Below are 20,080 nucleotides of genomic sequence, written 5' to 3' on the forward strand. Positions count from 1 at the left end.
GGAAAGACATAGGAGGGGATGAAGAGGGTTCTAGTCTCCTATCACATGGTGGAAGGAAAAGACCTAAGTGGGAGTGAGAATATTTTGCTGACACCTGTCATGGGAGATGAGAAATTGTACCCATGTGTCAATAACTGTACTGTAAACCATCATGCCACCCCCCAGTAATTTTTTAAAAGATGGCCAGTTATTTGTCATAGCCTGTGTGAGGATTAGGAATGTGTGTTTATGTGTATATATATAAATTTGTATATATGTATGTGCATGTTTGTGTATCATATAGACAAGTAATTTTTCACTATCCTTATACTTCCCCAAAAAATATTTGCAGGACATTATGATAAGTCACATACATAATAGCATTTCTGACACTGGGGAATGTTACGGTCATGTATACATAAGCTGAAAATAACGTATACATGTATAAAAAATAAACACATTTTTAATATCTTTAACAAAAATAGAAACACTACTTATATAGTTCTCATTGTATGATACATAAAAGAATACCAGTTTATCATCAGAGATTTTTCCTGGCCCTAACAAGAGGAATCTTATCACCTAGAAGTTTATAGAAATAGATCTTTATATGTTAGTAGTACACATAATGGACAGAATTTTACAGAATACACAAACACACACACTTACATGAATCATGACTCATGACTCCTGTCTCCTATGATAAAAGGCCAAAGGTTATTATATGAATTATTATTACATGAAGGCATTGCTACAGTAGTTAAAGCAATGTTATTTAACTTTTGATCTCATAAACAAATACCTGTGACCTAGACTGGTCTTCGCCTAGTCTCTGACTGTTAATACTTTCAAAGCCTGTGGCTTCACACCTCTGCAAAAGTTTGGACTCTTGATAGATCAGATAGGAAACTTCAGTGGGATACCATGCTGCTTAGTTGACATTTTCTATCTAAACTTGATATAGCTTATGACGGGAAGAGATGGACTGCTACCCTAGTGAAAAAAGAGAGACTATTTGTAGATGATGCAACTTGTTCTAAATCAAAAACAACACAAGTATTCTGTTTTGAAGTTGTTCTTCCAAGTCCTCTATTAAAAAAAAAAAATCTGCAGAGGGGCCTGGTGATGGTACACAGCTGGTTAAGCACACACATTACAGTGCGTAAGAACCTACACACACATTACTGTGCTTAAGAACCTAAGTTCAAGCCCCTGGTCCCCACCTGCAGGGAGAAAACTTCACTAGTATTGAAATAGGGCTACAGGTCTCTCTGTCTCTTTCCCTCTTCCTTCTCAATTTCTGGCTCTATCCAATAAGAAATGCATAAATAAATTTTTAAACAAAATAAACTATTTTTAAAAAATGTTCAGGGAAAAATTATCATTCAAAAACTAGTAAGTGTCAAGATTAGACCTATTAGGATAATCTTTCTAGCCCATTTTTACTAAGAATAGAGCTTGATCAGAATCATTATCCGTTCTTGACTAAAGTCTTTTTTTTTTTTTAACCAGCTCACTGCTCAGCTGTGACTTATGGTGGTGGGGGGGGGGAGGGCGGGTTGTTGAACTTAGTACTTTAGAACCTCAGGCATGAGAGTCTCTTTGCATAACCATTATGCTATCTGCCCCTGCCCAACTAAAGTCCTTATTAGCTGTGTCAGTGAAAAGTTACATAATTCGAAAAGTTGAAAGTAGAGAGAGACATCGAAGGAGTCTGCATGCACTGTAACAGAAGTATATACTGAGTCTTGCCAGTTCTTTTCAGAGATACAAATCAATACTGAGAGTCCATCTTCTTTTTCTTTCTTCTCATTGCATGGTTTAATTGATGAGGACTAAGCTTTTCAGATAGAGAGGAGAGGAAACACCATTGCTGCAAAGCTCCCCCGCAGTGCCAAAGTACTCTGAAGTGGTGTACTGAGGACTTTAACTTGGGTTGCACACGTAACAACGCAGTTACTGTCCTAGGTGAGCTCCCTGCTGGCCTGAAGGCCTGTTTCTTCAGGTGGAGTAACTGAGAAATCATGTCTCTGAACTCTATGAAAACCCTAATTTTTGTTCTTATCTGGAATGTTTTTTTCTTAACAAATTTCTTAGGGCTACAGCTATGTGCACTAAATAATTGATGTTTCACAAATCTAGGTTTTGTTTAAATGAGGAATAGCGCAATCCAAAAGGTAGGAACAGGATGGAAATATATTTCCACTGGCAAAATTACCCATGCTAAATTAAGATCTTTACTGTGTGAGTGAGTAGATGTGTACAAAATTGAAAGAAGTTCTGTCTTAGCGGGAGTATAAGCTGAGAGTGGCCAATATATGGTTAGTGTACTTCTTTTCTGTGTGTGGAAGCATTATCCTATTTAAGAAAAATTTGGAAAAACCAGTCTCCCTTGAGCAAGGTGAATTAAGTATTTACAAAACATTATTTCAATCACTGAATGAAAATAAATCATCAAGCTTATCCTAGATTGTAAGGTAAAATAAGTTGTAATTAATTTAAGTACACGTGATGCCTAACTTTCAGGAATCCCATATGGTCTGTTCCAGCTGCTCACAAGTCACCTTTACTGGGTCTGTGTCCAGAAGGGGGTCATTTAACTGCTGAGCTTAGCCAGCCTCCCAGGTTTTTACCAATACCTAGTAACTCTAGTATTGATCGTTAAAACTGATTTATTGGGGGTTGAGCTGGGTGGGGTGGGGGAGGGGGTAATGCAGTGGGTTAAGCGCACATGGTGCAAAGCTCAAGGACAGGCGTAATGATCCTGGTTCGAGCCCCTGGCTCCCCACCTGCAGGGAGGTCACTTCACAGATGGTAAGGCAGGTCTGCAGGTGTCTTCCTTCCTTCCTTCCTTCCTTTCTTCCTTCTTTCCTTCCTTCCTTCCTTCCTCCTTCCTTCCTCTATCCCTCCCTCTTCCTTCCTTCCTTCCTTCCTTCCTTCCTCTTTCTTTTCCCTTTTGTTGCCCTTGTTTTTTTTTTTTATTGTTGTTGTAGTTGTTCTTGTTATTGATGTCGTCATTGTTAGATAGGACAGAGAGAAATGGAGAGAGGAGGGGAAGACAGGGGGAGAGAAAGAGACACCTGCAGACCTGCTTCACCGCCTGTGAAGCGACTCCCCTGCAGGTGGGGAGACAGGGGCTCAGACTGGGATCCTTACTCTGGCCCTTGCGCCTTGTGCCAAGTGCGCTTAACCCGCTGCACTACCACCTGACTCCCTGCAGGTGTCTACCCCCCCACTCCCCACCCCCGTCTTCCCATCCTCTCTCCATTTCTCTCTGTCCTGTCCAACAACAATGACAGCAATGGTAACAATTACAATTATAATAACAACAACAAGGAACAAAGGCAACAAAAAGGAAAAATAGCTTCCAGGAGCAATGGATTCCTAGTGCAGGCATTGAGCCCTGGCAATAACCCTGGAGGCAAAACAAAAACAAAAAACTAATTTATTGGGTTGTCAGAAATGTCATGAATGCACAGAAAAAAACAAAAAAAAAAAGTCATGATTTGTTTGAAAGCCCAATATTTGTAAGATAGCAGCTGATGCCTAACCAAGAATAGTTGGTTTTTATTTACTTTTTTCTATATTTTGTGGACAAAGTATGTGTGATTGAGGCATTTGGAAATTATGAGGATCTTAAAGACTTGTGGACATGAGCAGTGTTCTGTATAAATGAAAGGCATCTTGGGCATGGAATGCATGGTATGTGTACATTTTCCACATCACCAGCCACAGCAGCCGGGCCTCCATTTTAAGTTGTGCCAGCTGATCTGTCCAGACTGACTTGCCTCCCACCCACAGACCATTTCGCTTATTAAAGGGGCTGTGTTTTACTCTGGAAATGAACCTCAAATTTGACCACATGAATCCACTAACTTCAGCCAGAGTCAAGCCCAGTCTGAGCAAGATCTAAAGGTATCAGTGACTAGTCACACAAAGCTAGTGGTGACAGCAAACTCAGATAGCTTCCCGTTCTCAGGTCCAAAGCTACCCAGGAGAGCGGTTAAAACTCTGGTCTCCAGTTCAAATCTAGATTGGCTCATCTTACCTGCAGTGCAGGAGCATTGACACAGGGATTCTAGATGGAAAAGTCATGCCTCTCCCCCACACTCAGCCTTATAGGAAGGAGCAATTGAAAAAGTTAAAGGGTTAAATACAAAAATCTCAAATGGAATTTCAAAATACTGGCTTAGCATATTTTTTATCTTTATTTATTTATTGGATAGAGACAGCCAGAAATCAAGAGGGAAGGGGGTGATGAGGAGGGAGAGAGAAAGACAGAGACCTGCAGCACTGCTTCGCCACTTGCAAAGCTTTCCCCCTGCAGGTAGAGGCCAGGAGCTCAAACCCAGGTCCTTGTGCACTATAACTTGCACTCAACCAAGTGCACCACCACCCAGCCCCTCACAGGTTAGCATAGTCTAAATGTCATAGAATTAGTCCCAGTTTATTTGACTCTGTGGCAGTGGGTTGTGGATATATCAGAATAAATTGTTTGTACTTCAGTTTTATAAATGCATCGTTGAGGGCAAGTTGGTTGTACTATCTGGTGGCACCATAACCATTTTGTTGTGGCTTCATCAATTCTGCTGTCTAGGCATAATTGGGCTCTCACTATGAGTAGCAGATGATATGGTAAGTAATTCCAGGAGGAAAGAGTTGAACTTCTGATAAACTGAGTATGGCAGAGGGTTAGGGTTAATCCACTGATAATCAGTCACACCACACAGGCCTGATGCACCGTCTAGTCTGGTGCCCACTCAATGTTACTCTAGCCTGTTGAGGAATATGCATTTATCCTCTTGATTCTAATTATGTTTCATGTTTCATGATCTGCTGATAGCAATAATCTGAAACATTTCCCATGGTTCAGAAATTAAAAGTTTTGATGATTGGAAGTTTTAAAACAATTTCAATACTGGGATTTTCATAATAATAGAATTATTTTTATTGATTGATTGACTGATTTAATGATTAACAAAACCATAGGATAAGAAGGGTTCAATTCCACACAGTTCCCACCATCAGAGTTCCGTATCCCATACCCTCAATTGGAAGTTTCCCTATTTTTTATCCCTGTGGAAGTATGTATGAAAGATCTTTATGGGGTGCAGAAGGTGAAAGGTCTGGCTTCTGTAATTGCCTCTCTGCTGGACATGGACAGGTCAATGCATGCCTCCAGCTTGTTTCTATGATAGAATTATTTTGATCACAGAATTTCTTTTTATACAGTTTGAAGTTTACAGAGAAGTAACTTGTGCAGAGTTCCTATATGCCTTCTCTCCCTTGTGAACATCGTGCTTTAGGGGATACAGTCAGTAAAACTGATGACCTAGAGTTGATATTTTAGTATGACTTGAAATCTACATTTCCATAAGAGTTCACATTTTGAGTAGGTCACTGAATTTTAACTAATGTATAATGATTTGTGTCCCTGTTTAGTATCAAACAGAATAATTTCACTGCCCTGACCATCCCTATGCTCCACCAGCAGGATAGTTCACCTAGGAAGACACCTGCTTTATCATGGGTGAGACTCAAATTTGAGCTCAGCCCCCACCACTCTGAAGGAAACTTTGGATCTGTTGCCCCCCACCAAGAAAAAGTAAAAATAAAAGTGGTCTGTATCAGTGACGCCCTAGCAATGACAAAAAGTCCCCACACTCCACATTGTCATCCCCCCCTTTTCACCCTGAGCCCTTTGCAATTACTGATCTCTTCATAGTCATTGCATAGTTTTGTCAGTGTGTTCATTTTAAAGTTTCAACCCTGATTGTTGCTAAGGAAGCAGAATTCATTCTTTCATAATTACTGTATTTATCCGTAACCGTTATATATCCAGCAATATTCTACACATCAGTAATATGGCAAAGGACCAAAAATGAGAAGCTCCGTTTCCATGAAGCCACATTCCAGTCCATAAAGCCCCCAGACTTGACTGGGTCTACAAATAGGGGACAAAAGGGGAAGGGTTGTCCATCTAGGTTTGAGCTCTGGCACCATAAAGAAAGCTCTGGTGCTACAGTGTCTCTCTTTCCTTTTCTATCTGAACTTTTTAAAACAGACCAAAACAGAAGAAAGATGGACGCTGCAAAAACACAGAACGAGAGGCAGTAGTAACAGTAGTGAGGGAAAGCAGTGTGAGAATGAGACCCCTACCAGTGCCTCTGCATTCACAAGTCAGACCCCACTCTTCCTGCTAAACCACTTATGCTTCCTCTCCTTAAGACCAGCTAGAGAACAATGCCATTTCCCAGCTCCACCTCTCTGAAACAAGCCCTTTTTTAGACTCCCACTAAGCTCTTACTACTAGCTGTTTTATAGCCCTGGCTGTTACTAGTGAAATAGAATGGAAAATTGACAGAATTTTACGATTTGGTGCCCAGGATCACCCTATACTTAATCACATTTGATCTCAGAAGCCGAGCAGGGCTGGGCCTGATTAGTACTTGGGTAGGAGAAGAGGTCTTCCCCTTTGGAAGTAGATGGACCAAAGTTCTCCATCTATCTTACCCTTCAAATGGCCACAGCCTTTGTTTCCCCATCTTGCCATAAGAGCTCCCGCCACCACCCCAACTTCCTACTCCTATGCTCTGGCTTTGTGCCTCAGATTCAGTGAGTGAGGATGAGCCAGCCTGAGAAATTCCTTTTCTCCCCTAAAACTGCCTTCTTTTGTTTTATATAAGAAATATGCCCAGTGATGTTAACCCGGGTTTGAGCCCCCAGCATTGCTTGGGAGGTGCTATGGAAAGAGAAGAAGCCTCAATTCTGTGGTATCTCTGTCTCTCTATCTGAATGAAAAAAAGAAGGGGCCTGAGGAATAAAGTTGCAAATGCCCCCAAAGGTCCCAGTCCTGCCATAATAGTAATAATAAAAAGAGTTCACATGGTTTATTTATTTTTCTCCATGATCTGGGAAAAAATGCCAACCCAGGTCAAAATATTTGATTCAGTGAATTTTTAGCAAACCATCAAACTGCAGGCTGCACAGAACCTGTTCATACTTGTTATTTCTCTTGAAGTAAGGATTGTGATTTTCTTTTTTTTTTTTTTTTTTTTTTTTTACTTTTTTTCTTTTTCTTTTGCCACCAGGGTTATTGGTGGGACTTGGTACCTACACAACAAATCTACCACTCTCGATGGCCATTATTTTTTTTTTCATTTTATTTTTTATTTATTAGATAGGACAGAGAGAGGAGAAGGATGGGGAGAGAGACAGAGAAAGGGGATAGAGAGAGAGAAAGACCTGCTTCACCGCTTTTGAAACTTCCCCTTCTGCAGGTAGGGAGGAGAGATTCGAACTCAGGACCTCAGGCATTGCAACAAGTGCAGTCAACTGAGTGCGCCACCACTGTGCCACCAGGATTAGGATATTTACAGGTAGTTTCACCCATATCTCCCTCAGTGACATCTGACAGCATTATGACAGTAAAATTTTGCTCTTGCAGCTGTCCAGTCATGATCACAATTAGTGCTTGTCTGTGTCTAATTAAAAGGTGCCGCCCTTGCTGATTGTCCTTTGTGCTTTGGTGCAGGACTGCTCATGCAAGAGCGAAAGCTGATGCTGCTGACCAGGCTGCCCTGGCTGCCCGCCACGAATGCGACATCGCCAGAGCTGTGGCCAGAGAGCTGTCGCCTGACTTCTACCAACCAGGTAAAACAGCTAATGGGAGAAGTATGAGCACTGCCTCTAGTTTTCTTTATTTTTCCTGTTCCTTTTTACTTAAAAAGTCTGTGCTTCATGAGTCCCAGCTGTACTACAAAACAAATGGGAACACAAAAGCAACAAGTGGCATAAGTCTAGCAGTCTTATTCCTAAGGTACAGCTCCCTTTCTGCCTTCCCTGCCTTCTGCAGTAGACTTTGAGCTGATAGCAGTATGCAAGATAGCAGACTAAATGAAGTGTCTGATCCTTAAAGAAATGTGCCAGATGGTGGCATACCTGGTCAAGAGCACACACTACAGTGTACAAGGACCTGGGTTCAAGCCCCTGGACCCCCACCTGCAGGAGGACAGCTTCACAAGTGGTAAAGTAGGGTTGTAAGTGTCTCACACTCTCTCCCTCTCTATCTTCCCTTCCTCTCTCAATTTCTCTGCCCAATTATAAATTTTTTTTAAAAATCTGTTAGTAACCATTATAAATACTATAATAACTATTCCACAGCCAGAAGCTCCTGTAATAATAATATTGTAGGTAAAGCTAGTAAGTTCTGTGACTGTTACTTTTACTAGCTCTGAACTGAAGGCAATATGATCAGGAGGTAAAGAACCCTACCATCTAAGGTCAGATAACTCTATACAGGTCCAGAGAAAATTTCATGTCATGATGGAAGAAATAAAAGAGACAACTTCAGAAAAATCAGTTCCAGTAATCTGCCTGAAGTATTATAATGAAATTATAAATTCATACTAGGTGAAGGTTTAACTCACATCCTGTTGACCTCCTAGTAAGCTGTCTCCATCTCTTTCAATGATCAACTGGTATTAGTAAAATGAGGGTAACCACCTTTATATGTGTTTCTTTCTCTGTTGTTTATAAACAGAATATTCATATGTATTGAGAGATCAACAGATTTCTAGGTCATATGGATAAGTGGACTCTTAATTTCTGTATATCAAAATTTGTATTTTCTTTGTAAGGAATTTTTTTATAATTTTTTAAATAATTTATTTCTTTATTGGGGAATTAATGTTTGACATTCAACAGTAAATACAATAGTTTGTACATGCATAACATTCCCCAGATTCCCATTTACCAATACAACCCCCACTATGTCATTTTTGAATTTTTGTGCATTAGTTTTTATTAAATCAAGCTGAATAACTGGCACCCCGCAGAACCTATGTGTTCAATACAAGTCTGGTTCCAGTGCAAATGATGTAATATTGAAACCCAGAGGGCGCTGACATAAGTCAATGACCAAGATTCATCAAAGCAAACAATAACAGGAGCCACATAAAATATATAAAACCTGGCTGTGAAAAAATGGACGAATGAAAAAGAAATGACATGGTGACTTATTTTTTCCCTGAAAGGATTGAAGATAGAAAAGGCCAGGTTAGAAGGGACCTCGTTTTTTTAATTGGGGGAGGAGGCAGCTACAGTCTCTAAGAAATGCAGTTATTGGTACATGTGTAAAATTTGTCAGTTTTCTGCAAAAACCTCTAACCCCTACCTAGGTCCTCTTCCACCGCTGTGCACCAGGACCTGAACCCCCCTTTCACAGCCCTCCCCAGAGTCCTTTCCTTTGGTGCAAGACACCAAACCCAGTCTAAGTTCTGCTTTGTGTTTCACCTTCTGTTCTTCTTTCTCAACTTCTGTCCATGAGTGAGACCATCCCACGTTCAGCCTTCTCTCTCTGGCTTATCTCACTTACCATGATTCCTTCAAGCTCTATCCAAGATGAGATGAAGAAGGTGAATTCAGCAATTCAGCTTTTATGAGATTTTGGGAAGGGGCTCAGACACATTGCTGGGTAAAAGAATTGTCATGTTAAGTGTGATAAGCCATAAGGAGAAGGCTGAATGTCACAGAGAGGCTTCTTGTTCAACAGTTCAACTCCATGGGAAGCAACCAGTGATAATAGGTCTTCTCTTTCTTGTGTATCTTTATTAATCATGGAGTGGGGGGGGGGGGGGAGAAAGGAGAAAGAGAGAGGGGTGTGTGTGTGTGTGTGTGTGTGTGTGTGTGTGTGTGTAAAGGTCAGCTCTCCATTTTCCTGTCATGACTTCTGGTGGGATTGAACTATTTACTGCTGTGTAAATGAACTCACTGGCACCAAAGCATATTAGTAAATCACCTGTGGCAGAGTGTGAGAGCTTCAGACAGTATGCAGCTTTCCAGCAGCACTGCCGCGGGGAAGCAATTCCCCAGTCAGGAGCTGAAGCTTACTGTATAAGCCCAGGGTTTAAGCTGTTTTGAAAGCAAACAAACTTACTTTTGTTGTTTACAGGTGCTAACTTGTTGGTCCTGTTGTGAATTCTTCTGAAGAATAGGGCCCCTATATGTTTCTGCTAGGTGTTACCTAGAGGTAAATAATACCAAAGGTCAATTCAGTTTCCAGACTCATAGGTTCTAAAAGCCTTTTGTGGTACAAAAGCATTTGAGAGGGGGGGAAATATTGTGGGAAAAATGTAGCTTCATCATTTCTTAAGAAGAACAGCTTCATATGAGCAAATTGTCCATCAGTAATGAATACATAACAATAGCGGGAGGGAACAAGGGGTCTATCTGAGATGAGTGAAAAGGACAGTGTCAGTTGCCTTTGACCCACAGCCTTTCCTTCAACAGCTGTATAGAAAGCCTTATCTGTTCCAGGCATCATTGGTCTTCTCCAGGGAGCATAGCTCATGCATTCCATTCAACACTTACAGCGTGATCAAATCAGATAGACATTTCTAAAACGGCTCTCACGTTTTTTTTTTTTTTTTTTTTTTTTTTGGGCTGCTCATTTAATTTACATGTCTCAGATATAAATGTCTTTGTTGTTTGGGATGTGTGTTATGTATAGGAATTATTAACCCTAGAAAAAAAGGATGTCATTCAGAGCTTTTTTTTTTTAGTACTTTTATGCTAAGTTGTGTTTCTTTTTCCAGAAGCTGTCAATTTATTTATTTTTTAAATTTTTTATTAGTGATTTAGCAAAGTTATACAAAATGGTAAGACTTTAAGGGCATAATTTCAAACCCATACCTGGTGTATGAACATCACCACACCCTCTGATAAATTTCTATCCACCCCCCTCCAGCTGTCCCCAAAATACAACATAGTCCTCACAAAGTCTAAGAGACAGTTGCTTCCCCTTTTTTGCAAGTACATTTGCTTTAATTGTCTATTAAATGCCACATCTGAGCAGAAGCATCCAGCAGTTGATTTTCACTTCCTTACTTCACTAAGCATGACATCATCTATTTTATCCCAGAGGACACAATATCACAATATTCTTTTTTAATCTCAGGGTAATATTCCATTGAATATGATGTTCTATAACTTCTGTATCCAGCCATCTAGCAGTGGGTACTTAGGTTTCTCCCATTCCTTGGCAGTTGTGATTAAAGCAGCTATGCGCATAGGGAATAAATATGCCCTTTTGTATTTATTTTCATGTCATCTGGAAATATCCCTAAGAATTTTATGTAAGTTCATAAGATATTTCCATTCTTGTTTAAGAACTCTCCAGTAGTCCGGGAGGTGGCACAGTGGATAAGGCTTTGGACTCTCAAGCATGAGGTCCTAAGTTCAATCCCTGGCAGCACATATACCAGAGTGATGTCTGGTTCTTTCTTTCTCTCCTATCATTTCTCATGAATAAATAAATAGAACTTCAAAAAAAAATCTGAAAAAATGAAAATTTCTTTTTTGGGGCCGGGTGGTGGTACACTTGGTTGAGCATACATGTTACAGTGCTCAAGGACCCAGGTTCAAGCCCCCAGTCTCCACCTGCAAGGGGAAAGCTTTGTGAGTGGTGAAGCAGGGCTGCAGGTATCTCTCTCTGTCTCCCTTCCTATCATCCCATTCCTTCTCAATTTCTGGCTGTCTCTTTCCAGTAAATAAATAAAGATTTTAAAAAATTTTAAAAAAAGAACTCTCCAAACTGTTTTTCATAGAGGCTATACCAGTTTGCATTCCCACCAACAGTGTATCGCTATTCGTTTTTCTCCACCTCCTTGCCAACTCTTACCAACTCCTGTTTTGTTAATGTGGGCCAGTCACACAAGTATGAAGTGGTATCTCATTGTGGCCTTAATTTGCATTTTCCTAGTGATAAGTGATGTGAAGCAGTTTTTATATGTCTGTGAATAAAATCAGAATATCTTCAGAGAACTGCCTATTCAGATTGTTTACCCACTTCTGTTACTAGGCTATTTGGCTTTTGTTCTTGAGCTATATGGTTTCTGTATAAATTGTTTTTCTCAATGTCTTGTCAGGTATATATGGTGTGCAGATACCTTCTCCCAGTTGCTAGGTTGCCATTTTACCTTTCTCAACGTTTGTACACTGAAAGCTTTTAATCTGATGTAGTGTCATGTGCTTACTCTTTACTTCCCCTTGCCCATGGGATTGTGCCCCCCAATACATCTTTAATGTTAAGGTCTAGAAGGATTTCATCTTTGTTTCTTCTATGCATTTGTATGTTTTCAGGTCCAATATCTAAGGCTTTTTTTTCTTAAGATTTATTTAACAATATCTAAGTTATTTTATTAGAGACAGAGAAAAACTGAGAGGAGAGGGGGACAGAGAGATAAAGAGACGAAGGGACACTTGCAGCCATGCTTCACCACTCATGAAGCTTTCCCCTTGCATGTGGAGACCAGGGGCTTCATCCTGGGTCCTTGTGCACTGTAAGGTGTGCCCTTAACCAGGTGCACCACCGCCTGGCCCCCTAGTTTCTAAGTTTTAAATCCACTTTGAGTTAATGAGTCTATGGTGCTAAGTGATGAAATGAAAGTGCTACTTTCATTTGTCTACATATGACTATTCACTTTTCCCAGTACCATTTGTTGAAGACTTCCTCTTCCACAGCGAATGGTTTTTTTCCCCCTTTTACTAGATTTTACTAAATCATATACTAGACTTCCATAAGTATGGAAGTATGACTTTATTTCTGGGCTCTCTATACTATTCCATTGGTCTGAAGGCCTGCTTTTGTTCCAATACCATACTTTTTTTTTTTTTAATTATTTGCTTTGTAGGTAGTATACTTAGAAGTCAAGGAGAGTAATGCCTCCATTTTTTTCCCTCTCATAGTCATAATTACACACAAATTTTATGGTTGTTCTACTTCCTTGAATATATTGGGGGCTGGTCCGGGAGGTGACGCAGTGGATGAAGCATTGGGCTCTCAAGCATGACGTCCTGAGTTTGATCCCTGGCAGCACATGTACCAATGATGTCAGGTTCTTTCTTTCTCTCCTCCTATCTTTCTCATTAATAAATAAAATCTTTATTTAAAAAAAGAACATTTTGGGGGCAGGGCACCCATAATGAGTGGAGCACACATTTGACCATATGTTAAGGACCTGGGTTCAAGCCCCCAGTCCCCACCTACAGGGGGGAAGATTTGTGAGTAGTAAAGCAGTGTTGCAGGCATATCTCTCTCTGCCTTTCCCTCTCCCTCTCCTGCTCCTTCTGGATTTCTCTGTCTCTCAACAACAAAAAGCAGGAAGTACAAAAGCTTCTAGGAGTAATGGATTCATAATTCACACACTGAACCCCAGTGATAATCATGGTAGAAGAAAAGTGTTCAGGGCCAGGTGGGGTGCACCTGGTTGAGCGCACATATTACAATGTGTAGGATCCCAGTTCGAGCCCCCAGTCTCCACCGACGGGGAAAACTTTGCAAGTGGTGAAGCAGTGCTGCTAGTGTCTCTCTTTCTCTCTCTCTCTATCTTCCCCTTCCCTCATGATTTCTGTCTCTATCCAATAAACAAATAAAGATTAAAAAAAAAAGAAGAAGAAGAAAAATGTTCTGTGGTCCTGCCTTCTCTTCCTTTTTAAGTCATATCTACACCTGTTACTACTTTCAAATGTCCTTCCTTTTTTTTCCTCTTCTCTCTCCAGGTTCTGATGGAATTGGAAGTCAGAGCCCACCCTTAACCTTTCTCCCCCTCTGGGAGTATGGACCAAAATTCTTTATGGGGTGCAGAAGGTGGGCGTTCTGGCTTCTGTAATCGCTTCTTTGCTGGACATAGACATTAACAGGTCAATCCATACCCCCAGCCTATTTCTATCTTTCCTTAGTAGGGTGGGGCTCTGAAGTGGGGTTCCAGGACATACTGGTGAGGTCCTCTGCCCAGAGAGGTCATAGTAGCATCTGCAACTTGGTGGCTAAAATATAGCTAGTCAAAGAAATAATAGTTAACCCACATCTGTGACCTTGTGATAACTACTGAAGTTTCCATTGGAGAGATTGGGGACACGGAACTCTGGTGATGAGAACAGTGTGGAATTATACCCCTGTTATCCCATAATTTTGTAAATCAATATTAAATCACTAATTTAAAAAATCAAAGAAAAAAATGTTACTGGAATTTTTATAGGGATTGTATTGAATCATAAAATCATTTTAGGTAGCATGACATTGTAACGATACTTATTCTTCCCCTTCTTCATGTCTCTTTTCTTTAACATTTACTTTTTGTATACACCTTATTTAATAAGTTTTGTGTAATAATGGAAGTCTCTGTAAGAAAATGAGGATTCAAAAGAACTGGTTAAACATGCATTTTTTCTTCTTTTTCTTCCTTTTTTTTTTTCCTTCACGGTCTTGTTAGTTGTATTAGTGACTTATTATTGCTTTACAAAATAAGATTCCAGAGATAGAATTTCACCTACCACGCCAGAGTTCTATGCACCTTCCATAGCCACCAAAATTCTCACAAAGCCCAGGAGGCACTTTGGTTACCAGGTTTTACAAGTTCATTTGTTTTAGTCATCTATAATTTTACATATGAGCAACACCATCTGGTTGTTGTCCTTTACCTCTTTACTTATTTCTCTTAGTGTATAACCACCTCTAGTTTCATTCATTTTGTTCCAAAAGATTTAATCTCTTTTTTTGATTGGAGAATAGTGTTTCATTGGATATGTATCCCATAACTTACCTATCCAATCATCTTCCCTTGGGCATTTAGATTTCTTCATTTGGGCTATTACAATGCAATGGTAAAAACAAGGGCACATATATTCTTTTCTTATAAAAGTGCTCTGAAATAAAGGATTGGGGGACAGTATCTTTTAACAGTGTTCTGTAGTTTTCAGTTCACCTTTTTGTTAGATTTACACCAAGAGATTTTATCTTTTTGTGGCTCAACTGTGAATGGAATTGCTTCCTTCAATTCCCATTTCTCTGGCTCATAATTTATGTACAGAGATGCCATAGACTTAAATGTCTGTTGTATCCTGCCACTTCACTGAAAGCATCAATTGTTTCTAGGAGCTGGCAATATTTTAAGATAGTTCCCATCTTATACTTTTGAATCAAAAGGAGAAAAGAAAAAATATTGAGCAATAATACAGTATAGTTTTATCATTCATAGTTAAGTCCTAATGAATAACAGTAAAAACTAGAAGTATAGATATGTGAATGTGTGAACATATAATTGTATACATGCATAGAAACCTAAATGTCATGAGTATAAGTGGCATGACATAGTGAGTCATCCTCAAGAACTTAGAAATAGTATTGCCCTAGAGTTAAACTTTAAAATGAATCCCTGATGAACTACAACTAGCTATAGAAAGCAACTTGATGTGAAAGTACAATTTTAAATACTGCAAGATTTATATAAACTGATTAAACATTTTAAAGCATCTAAATAATTGGTCATTCAAAGAATATAGAATTAAAAAGTCAGAGGTAAAAACTGTCAGTGCCCATCTAAATGCTATCCAGAGAAGGAGAAAGAGGAGAATGTCCAGAAATCTGTCTGGAAGTTTCTTTTACAGAGAAAATATGCAAGAACAACTTTAGCCAATGGTGTTTGATTCTATTGGCAAGATCCCCCAGTTTGAGAAGGGGAGGCATCAAGTTAGGACAGCCAGATGTGATTTGACATTTGATTCGCCTCATGTTCCTTATCCTGATTCCACTTACCAATAACCATCTGATTTTAGTTGAACTTCTCAGAGAGAGCTGCTAGGAAGAAGAATGTGTGCTGGTGGTGTCAATGCAAGTCCTTGGCCTTATAATACTGGGTTGTCGGAAAAGTCATGATGCGTTTTTCTCTTTATAATTTGTTTTTATTCATTTGTTACTAGGTAGAGACAGAAATTTAGAAGGGAGGGGAGATAGTGAGGGAAAGAGACAGAGAGACATTTGCAGACCTGTTTCACCACTCATGAAGCTTTCCCCCTGCAAGTGGGGACCAGGGGTTTGAACCTGGGTCCTTGCACACTGTAATGTGTGTGCTTGACCAGGTGCACCACTGTCATGATGTATCTTTCTTTCTTTCATTTCTTTTTTCTTTTTTTACCAGAGCACTGATCAGGTCTGGTTTATGATGGTGTGGGGGATTGAACCTAGGACTTCAAAGCCTCAGGCATGAGAGTCTCTTTGCATAACCATTATGCTACCCCCCCATGATGTATTTTTCTGTGCAAAAATGCATCAGAACTTTTCCACCAACCCAATATTTTACATTATCCATTGTAAACTAGTGAACTGACCTTTTGGTATTATTATACATCCATCTCCTGGAAACTGGTCATTGAGTCCGCTTGTAGGAATGGCACTTCAGATGGCTGATGAAATTAAGGACTTAAGCCATGAGAGGTGAGATAAATCTTAGGAGGATGATCCACCCACTAAGGAGGGAGGTGAAGGAAAAGGATTGGGAAACTATATGTGTAACTCTGACCCAAAATGCCATTTTTCCATCAGTCAGGATATTTGTTTCCCTTTTAATTTCAAGTGTTACTAAGCAGAATGTCATTTTTTTTTAATTTCTCAGTTGTGGGGGTGAATGGGTATAGGTTAAAAAACAGTATGAAACACCACCAGGGCGTGTGGTAAATGTCAACTTGGAAGATAGCCAGTATCTCCAAGACAGCATCCTCAAAATGCTTTGTTTTCTTGTATTTATGCATGTGTTTTAATCAGTTTGGCTGTTGTAACAAAGTACCATAGACAGGACGGCATAAACAATGGACTTTTATTTCTCAGCGCTGCAGGCTGAAAGTCCAGGATCTGAGTGCCAGCACGGCAGAGTTCTGGTGACAGCCATATTTCTGGCTTGCAGATCGCTGTTTTCTGCCTGTGTCCTCACATGGCCTTTTCTGGGGACAAGTGCACAGAGACAAAGAAATCTGGTGTCTCATTTCATAACATCAGTTTTCTTATCTATACTTAATCACTTCTCAAAGGTCCCACCTGCAAATACCATCACAGCATATCAAGGCCCCAGGTAGACGAACATTCAGCCTATGACAGCATTGCCTACACACCCTGCACCCTGATTACTTGAGAGAAAAGGCGAAGTCTTAGTGTATGGGCCGTCACTAACAAAGCAGCGTTTCTGGTATGCATTAGAAATCTTCTTATAAATCGAAATGTTTTCACTATGTAACTGTCTATGCCTACCTTTAATACATAAATATATTGGGATAAAGAGTAGGGAAGATATTAAGGGAGGAGATTGGATGCAGAGCTCTGGGGGTGGGCAATGTGTGGAAATGTACCCCTCTTCTCCTATGGTCTTGTCAGTGTTTCTGCTTTATACATCATCATCATAATAAGAAGAAGAAGAAGAAAGAAAAGGTGGGAGCAGGAAATCCTGGGACACAGGATTTCTAAAATCACATTCCCAAACCCTAAATTCTGGAATAATTTTTGCATATAAATAAAAAGGAATGGAATAATCTTATGGACAGTAAGTTAATAATTCATGAATTTTTTTGGTTCTAACAACTTTTTTTTTCATTCCAAAACTGTGTGTTGGGTCTAGCCACATGCATGGAGCAGGAACTGACTGACCTCCCACGGCTTGCAGCTAAGAACATCATGGCTCTCATTACAGGAGTTGTGGTATAATATTGTTACAAGTAGGACTGTAAAGTCCTATAGGGAAATGACATTCTGTCCATAATAGATTACAAGAATGATTCTTTTTTTTTTTTAATTTTTTATTTAAGAAAGGATTAATGAACAAAAACATAAGGTAGGAGGGGTACAACTCCACACAATTTACAAGAATGATTCTTCTATCAGTTAGATACTCTTTTTAGAGGCATTCAGTCCACTCTTTGGTCAGCTGGCAGCAGCCACAGAAATTATCAAATTTCTATGTGATGACTTTTGATGTTGCTGTTAGCACTGCCCTTACAGACATTTGTGTGGGGGGGAGTCTTTGTGGCGTTTCTGCTTTCCATAGCCGACCCACTGAGCCTCACCTGTGAGGCACTAGCTGGATCCCCTGCTGCTACCATCTGCCGTATCTGTTCGGGACCTTCATGCCAACTCTAGACAGTAACTTGTCAGCAACCGTGGATGACATGTGCTGCATCTTTTCTGTTTGTTTTTGTTTTGTTCTTTTTTCATTTTGTGCCTGGTGTCAGTAAACAAATGATCTGTACCTGACTTCTAAACATTAAGAGTCTCTTAGGGTGAGAGGAACTCCTTGGGGTTCATAGATATGCTATATAAAACTTAGGAGAGTGCTGATACTATACCAACTATCAACACTCACCAGAGTTCTCCTCCGTGTCTGTCTCTCTTAAAGAACTGCTGTATCTCATCAACTTGATGCCGCTGGCATTGCAGTACAGACATACACTACTACTCAGAACAAGTAGCAGGCACATCCTGTGCCTTCCAAGAAAACAGTCCAGGAAAAACTTGTCCTCTGCGTTACATTAAATGTCTTGTTTCTAAAACATTTCATCTTATTCTGGAAATTCTAACTATCTTCTTTTTGCTGGCCAGTCCCCATATGATGCCATCCCGGAACCATGTGCAGCTGAATATAGTCATTTAAGAATAGCATTCAGTTCACCTCTAGGCAGTTTATTTTTTCATGCTTTCAAATGCCTCTTACTGCATACATTAGAATCACATCAGGAACTTTCCTTTAATTCTAACTGAAATATACTGTTTTAATTTCAGGCATATATGACATGATGATGACTGAGCATTTTTACATAATGTGCAGTGATCATCGCAGTAAGTCTGTTTATCTTGTTTTCTTACCAACTTTCAAGTTTTTACAAATATTTTTTAATATTTATTTATTTCCTTTTCTTGCCCTTGTTTTATAGTTGTAGTTATTATTATTGTTGTTACTGAAGTCATCATTGTTGGATAGAACAGAGAGAAATGGAGAGAGGAGGAGAAGACAGAGAGGGAGAGAGAAAGAGAGACACCTGCAGACCTGCTTCACCACCTGTGAAGCGACTCCCCTTCAGGTGGGGAGCTGGGGGCTCGAACCAGGATCCTTACGTGGGTCCTTGCGCTTTGCACCATCTACGCTTAACCCACTGCGCCACTACCCAACTCCCAACTTTCAAGTTTTTAAAATCATGTTATTGGCTATCCTCTCCATGCTGCCCATGCCATCTGCTTTACTTGACATATTTTGTAACTGGAAGTCTGCACGCCTTGATTCCTTTTCACTCAACTCCCAAACTTCTAACCCTTTTCTTTCTCAGAAATTTTTGTTTTGTGAATTTTTATTTTTAATTCTACATATAAGTCAAACAATCTGGTGTCACTCTTCAACTCTCCCCCAGTCATACTTCACTTAACACTACCCTCAAGACCTATGCATGTTAACACAAAGTGCAAGATTTCTCTCTCATGGCTGATCAGTATGCTATTGTAGAGGGCTTTCTTTGACTAATGATGGTTCATTTCACAATAGCATACAAGCAGTAAATATTCATTAGCAGTGACATGCTGACTTTGATCTTTTTCTGGACAGACAGTATGAGGTGTGATGCTCTCTGATGAGGCTGGAAGGCAGCAGTCAATCGCAGTGCTTCAGCAGTCATGAAATGTTAGAATATATACCAATTCTAGTTTTTCTTTTTGAGAAACTATACTGTTTTCCATAGCTACACCAATTGGAAGGGCATGATATATTGATAAAAGGATCAGTGCTGTAAGAGAATATTATAGCTATAAATGTGCCCAACATAGAAATATATATATGTATGTATATGTATCTATCTATATATATGCATATATATATATATATATATATATATATATATATAGTGCAAATATTAACAGACCTAAAAAGAGAGAGATTGACAGTAATAGTAGAGAACTGAACATACCCTTTATATCTATGGGCGGAACCTGTGACGCCCTTCTAATTTTCTTGAGTGTTGTTTAGATTTTATTTTTCTTGGCTTTGGCATTTTGGCTTTGTTGTTCCCATTAGGCTCATTTAGCGATGTATACATATACCATTACATATAAGTTGACAGCGACTTAATTTTTCATTCAGAGGGTAGAGTTCAGGATTCGTACTCTGCATGAGTCCCTTGGTTAGATCCTAGCACTGCATCTGCTGGAGCAAGTTCTTTAGTCTCTTGGTCTCATGAAATAGATAAATATTTTAAAAATCATTAAGTAAATATCACTTGTCTTTTTACCCCACCC

At 39.6% G+C, this 20,080-nt stretch overlaps 1 protein-coding gene across 3 annotated transcripts in view; it reads left to right on the forward strand.

Moving 5' to 3' along the window:
• JPH1 (junctophilin 1) overlaps window positions 1-20,080 on the forward strand; it is a 117,459-nt gene that overhangs the window by 77,564 nt on the left and 19,815 nt on the right. For all 3 annotated transcript variants that reach the window (XM_007525797.3, XM_007525799.3, XM_060200009.1), the window contains exon 3: window positions 7,514-7,632. In XM_007525797.3, coding sequence (XP_007525859.1) covers window positions 7,514-7,632 — 119 coding nt within the window. The remainder of the gene's footprint in view (window positions 1-7,513; window positions 7,633-20,080) is intronic.

This window comes from Erinaceus europaeus, chromosome 1, assembly GCF_950295315.1.
Source record: "Erinaceus europaeus chromosome 1, mEriEur2.1, whole genome shotgun sequence".
Lineage (NCBI taxonomy): Eukaryota > Metazoa > Chordata > Mammalia > Eulipotyphla > Erinaceidae > Erinaceus > Erinaceus europaeus.